The sequence below is a fragment of the Sphaeroforma arctica genome (assembly GCF_001186125.1).
Source record: "Sphaeroforma arctica JP610 unplaced genomic scaffold supercont1.549, whole genome shotgun sequence".
NCBI lineage: Eukaryota > Ichthyosporea > Ichthyophonida > Sphaeroforma > Sphaeroforma arctica.
This window is the reverse complement of record NW_014040009.1, coordinates 51,330-57,491: the sequence shown is the minus strand read 5'-3', so window position 1 is coordinate 57,491 and position 6,162 is coordinate 51,330. Positions and strand designations below refer to the sequence as shown.

Sequence of the window (6,162 nt, the reverse complement as noted above, 5' to 3'; positions counted from 1 at the left end):
ATATAAGGTGAGTTCGGTCTGCCAGTTTTCTGTATATCATTAAATACAGTTATCTATATATAGCTACCGTATGTGAAGCTATCGTATACGAAGCTCCTGGATATGATGGTATTTCTTTATATGAAACTATTTCTGGCGACAGCAGCCAAAGCGTCTCCAAAAAACCCTTGTATTTACAAGAGTATCATTGGTGTATGTGTACAGTACGTGTAACAATTTGTCAGCCATACAAGTTACATAAAAAGCTACTTACTACATTGATGGCATACCTGATCTTCGTTGCTTTCATTCAGATAATCGTCGGTGTCCAAGAGCAGGGGAATGATCTCAGCGTACCCATATTCACAGGCGACGTGTAGTGGGGTTCTCTGGAACTACATAGGTAAGCACCAAGGTGGTTACTTCATTCAATGGCTGACCAATAGAAAGTGAATGAGTAAACCAACCCATTTTGCAGACATATATCGTCCATGGCTGAACAGGAGTATCATATGGACTACGGTGATAGGTGTACTAAATATTATGGGTTTTTTTTAAAGTAGAACAGTCTGCGGTATGTTGCACACAGAGTCAACCTTTCGATATGAAATGCAGCAAGACAGTAGATAACTTTATTTTATCTATTGGTCTCCTGCGCGCATGCGAATCAAGCTGCACAAGATCTAGAAACCTACACTATTATTTGTAGTTGCATCCATATCGACTCTGCCACGCAGGATTTGCTTCAGAGCTTTCGCATCACTCGTTCGCGCCGCATTAAACATTTTGCACCTTAGAAGCGGATATATATATATATATTACCAGCGAAAGATTTACAATTACATACCAACCTCTGTGGTATTATATACCAATTATATACCAGAAATATAACATTCTCCCATCCGATTTATCAACGACATATAGCAGTAATCAACTACATATATTAATAATATGCGTTAACCACTTTGTGTTCTCATCTCGTGCAATTCGACATTCGTTTCGTCACTCTTTGAAACATTTATAGTCCCAATCGTTCATCTCTGGCACTTAAAGTTAACTTTGATATAATTCCATGTCGAACCTTGTGCGATTAATTGTGAATCGCATCTCTTCTTGCTTGCAGTCGCCCGTCACACGGTAATAAACATATATATATATATATATATATATATATTTAAAACAAAATAATAATAAGAAAAATTTATGCCAATGGAAATTGGAATGTGAAGTGATAACTGATACAAATTGTAAAATGCTTGAAAATTACAATTAGAATTTGATTGGGCAACAATTGGTGAAGTTTTATCGCAGTACAACAGAAGTGTGATTCTCAGTTTCTCACGAGATTCACGATTTTTAGATTGACACTATTTTTTTTTTAAACAAAAATATAATATCGCTATATTGAGTCTGTTCCATGCCAGACTTGAGACTCCTGGTCATTTGGTCAGTCACAACACAACAAACACAGTCGGTGTCTTTATATTTTATATCCACCTTCCAACCGTTGATCTTTACTGTCTTGTCACAACCACAACACAGTATATATATTATAAATAATAGTGTTGTTTTTATCACCACTTTCAACGTACAGGATACTCAGAATATTACAAATATGACTGACAAGAATTGGTTGCGGATAGTGCTGGTGCTGCTCGATTTAGTTAGGTGCTTCTGCCACTACTATATCGTACTTAACGCTTATGGTTTCTTAAAAATATGGTACGATAAGTTATGTGCGAGACGAGGTTGGCGGCGGGTCGCTGAGAGTTCTCTGTATGGGTGCAGTTTAGTTGGCGGGTTTGTAGGCGTATATATAGCTAAGCGTTTATTCCGGCACAAGCTATTAAAAACTAGGTTCATGGGCGTGTTTAGATTCTGCATCTGCGTGCATGTAATAGGAATTTGTTTGATCGCGAAAAAGTTAGCATGTCCATGTAGCAGTGTTGACCATGCTGGCTGTGTATTAACCGAAAAGAGCTATCAACTACTGACCGAAATTTTGCTCAGAACTCTGTGTCACCATGCCATCTCGTCCTCCTTCACCGCCTTTAGAGGATTTAGGTAATCTGTTCTCCTTTTATCCTTTGTGCCTCTCTGTCGCCATACCTAGCTTCACGTGGTTGTGGTTGGGGCAGTAGGCGCACTTGTTGCGTGCGTGGATCATCTGGTGTACTTCTCGGGGAGTATCAGGATGAACGTTATGAAGTTCGGTACTTTGCGGTACATGTGCAGACCACGGTGGACAGTGCTGGAAGTGTACGCTCACTCGCCGCCTACACTCGAATGTTGAGACCGCTTAACGGGACCTTGTCTAGTACCGAGACATCCAGGTAGTTGTCAACGGCCAACACTGGATCTACAGCGTTCCCAAGGCCGTGGTCTATACGTCCATTAAAGAATACTGAAATGCCTTGGCGGCAATTCGTCCGGTCAGCCAGGCGTGGGGCTTGTTGGTAAACTGATTTTTGCAGGGACTGATCCAGTTCGGTAGTTGGGTGTATAAATCAGCCTGATATAGTATAATCCAATAATTGTCCTTGAAGGCCCATGAAGATTCGACGTACTGATCATCACGTATCGCATATGAGCTCCAGGCCAGTTTTGAGTTTACGGGTGCCGTGGGCAGGTCCGACGACTCTGATTGAAGAGTATTTAGTTGGCAGTGAGTGTATCGAGTTAACAAAAAATGTCATAAAAAGTATTAAGTATTAAAAGACTAAATGAAGGTATTGTCGTTCTGGAATAATCGAATGAAGCGTGTCATGTGACGTATTACAGTGTAACCTACATGCTATCGTCAACATTGGTGGAAGTGTATTTAGTAGCATACTGATTAATGTTGGAAGCGTGGCAAATGCTTGTGAGCTATAAATTGATTTAATATACACTACTACTTAATAGAGAACAAGCCTTCAAGACTCGAAGATTGAAATCATCTCACTTAGGATTCAAGTGACAATGAACACATTCACACACCTATTATCATAGCAGTCTAAAAAAAAAACACTTCAGAAGGCTATACTATAATCACTCATCATCAAGTATACCACGTGATTTTAGGGTTTAGGGTTAAGTTTAAAGTTGTATACATCCTCCTAAATTGTACATTGAATAGCATAGCCTCCTAAATTATACAAGTATAGTGTAATTACTTTAGGAGGCTGTGAATATAGGGTCACAACATAGCCTTCTTGTTTTTTTTAGAAAGCTATGGTATTTAGTAAGCCTTTTATTTTTAATTGCATATCAAACCCAAACATGTATGTTAGAAAATGAAAATGTGGGGCTAAAATCTCCATGTCTTCTTATCGCAGGAAATTCTCAAGTCTCCACATGCATCAAGTGCAGATTATATTTAAACATCTCATGTTGGTTTGAAGGCAGGATCAGGTCCCAACATATTTTGTGGGATGTACGCCTCCGTTCCATGTTGAGTTTGCTTGCTTGCTTCTACGTCTGGCATTGACTTTTGTTCCACAGGATTTGTATCAGTGACTGTATATTTGCGACATACTCGAACATTCCGGAAAGCTTCTGTCGCAGAATTGTGCAAGGAGGAATTGGCGAATTGTATTTGGAAGTCGTTTACAAAAGTTATACTTGCCACAATGAAATGAATGAAATCATCAGCCTTGCGTGTAAACGCAATCCTGTAAAGTTTAAAAATAATATCAATCTACATATACTTTTACAATTAGGTCTTAAAACGCTAAAGATTTTTATAGATCAATATATAATAAATTTTAGAAAAATAAACCTATGGTATGCACATTATAATTGTTATACATGTGCATGTTCCTATGCATATATACTGTTCACATACATGCATACATATGCATATGCACATACATCCAAGACGCGGTAAGAGTTAAAAAACTGCTGCTCGTGTGTATGATCCAAAAGGCTATGTGTTCTTGCTCCTGCTTTATCCCAGTGTTCACTGTTCACAGTCTTCCCCATAATGTTGTAACATTGGGAAAACCCTAAACCTAAAAGGATATTCTTGTTGGTTGAACTCTGGAATGTATTTATTTAAATATATATATATATATATATGAATATATAAAAGTCGTCACTCGACATACTCTCGAGTCTCGACTCAAAAGCGTGTTAGATAAATACCTGCCACTTTAGCCTGGCCGCAGTACTGAGCACTATCAGCAATCAGACTATGTATTTATCAGTTCTATCTATGATACAACCCCTCAAACACTAACATAAGTAGCATCATGTACCAACAAACAGGAAGAGATCCAATAGCGATGTGGCCGAATTCAGTATTCTGTGCCTCTGCAGGAGGTTGTAGTTGTACACAAGTCTTCATAGACGCCAAGTGGTACTCAGAGTGTCAGGTTGGGATCATCAAAGGCTCCTCTCTGCTGCATGGCTGCGTTGCGGTTTAATTTGCGTTACAGTCGGGTGATGTGCTGCTGCTGCTGTACCACTGTTTGCTGCAGTCCCCCCTATTTCCTGTGGATGTAGATGTGGTCATTGGGGACACAGTCTCGAGATCTGCAGGTGTGCGGGTGGAGTGCACTGGGGATGTTGAGGTTGTTGTGGTTGCCATGGTAACGGATTATGATAGCGGGTCTTATTGCTAAATGCTGGCTGCAGACACTATATGGGCATGTGCTGTACTGCTGTTTGCATTAATCATGTTTTTACTTGACATGAACGAAACTGGCAGGTTTCCATGGAAACGGAGATTCACAAAAGGTTCTGCCTACAACAGTACAATTCTGGGGCCGGTTTACTAGTTGCTACCAACTTCTTACTAACGAAAAGGCCGATTTGGAGGCCACTCATGTCGTAAGTGCTTTGATGTATGTCTGCACACCTGAGCTTTATTGTTACTTAGTAAACTTGCAATTAGATGATGTAGATAGTACCCTCTAAAGAGTATGATAAGCAATGTTGGCAAACAATGCACTTCGGCATTAATACACATTCAAACTGAAACCTTTTATGTTGCATTTATGCCCATGCCTACTTCCTCAACGAGTTTTCTCATCACCCTTTGGGATCTTATCTTGGGCGACTCTACTAAGAAACATCGGAGAGAAGATCCCAAAGAGTGGAAAGAAACTCATCAGGGATACAGACATGGATTCAACAACACAGCTTCCCCACACACACACGCGTGTGTGTACACACACCCCGCACATACATCGTCTGATACGACATGAAAGCTGGGTATCAGTCTACACTAAATATATCTGGACACTGGTCACCATCATATATACAACAACGTAAAAATGCCACTTGATCATCTCATTAGCCTAATAAGATGCACACCAAGGGCATTCATACAAACACGCATGTTTATACCAACACGCACTTCTATTCAAACTAGCTGATTCACGTGTCTCTCATTTCCATTCTACAGGTCAAACGGACGCCGCTACATCTAGCGTCCATCCATGGACACACAGCGATTGCGCCTGCTCTTGTGGCCTATAGTGCGAATGTGAAAGCTAAGGATCAGGTTAAGCTATATTGTGTTGCAAGCAGAAACTTCCCGTCTGTCATGTGGTACAGTCACGCACCGACCTGCCGAGTAGCGTTGCTATGGCGACGCCAGTGTGACACGTGGAGTACTAAACTTTAGCATATATCTCGCTTCCATATTGCACACATCTAACAGTTTGGTTGCACTCCATTACACCGGACATGCGAAGAAGGACACACAGAGATTGTTGAGTTGCTACTATCAAAACGAGCGGCCCTAGACTGTATAAACAAGGTACGTATGACTGGTGCATACCACGTGGAGGTGCTATTCTCGTACCTACGGACGCGACAATGATCCGGACATGGTATGATTAATATACTGATCACATTGACTACCACATCTAGATTTTGGCACCGGTTTTAGCTCAGGTGATGACATAAGCAGGTAATGCAGAATTCTCACAAAATATATTGTAAGTTTCTAATTATGCATACAAACTATATTATAAACGCATACGAATAAACTATATTGGCAAGTGGAATTTTAATATTGATGGCTTCGCGATGTAATAGTAAAAGCTCTAGTATCATGTTCTTCAACGGACGAAGAGATTTTGAGAAATTACTACTTACCATCCTCGTTGATATGATTAGTTGAACCTTAGCACGCTCATGTTTTCCTATATGATGGATAGTATTCAAGCTTATTAGTTCAATACATTTTACATA

At 40.0% G+C, this 6,162-nt stretch overlaps 1 protein-coding gene across 1 annotated transcript; it reads left to right on the top strand.

Moving 5' to 3' along the window:
- Nucleotides 1-3,741: 3,741 nt before the first annotated feature.
- SARC_07167 (hypothetical protein) lies at nt 3,742-5,788 on the top strand (the record flags this gene model as incomplete). The annotated part of the gene is made up of 5 exons (XM_014298904.1): nt 3,742-3,744; nt 4,398-4,500; nt 4,670-4,791; nt 5,369-5,467; nt 5,627-5,788. 5 exons carry the CDS (start codon nt 3,742-3,744, stop codon nt 5,786-5,788), a joined length of 489 nt encoding a protein of 162 aa, XP_014154379.1.
- Nucleotides 5,789-6,162: the final 374 nt, after the last annotated feature.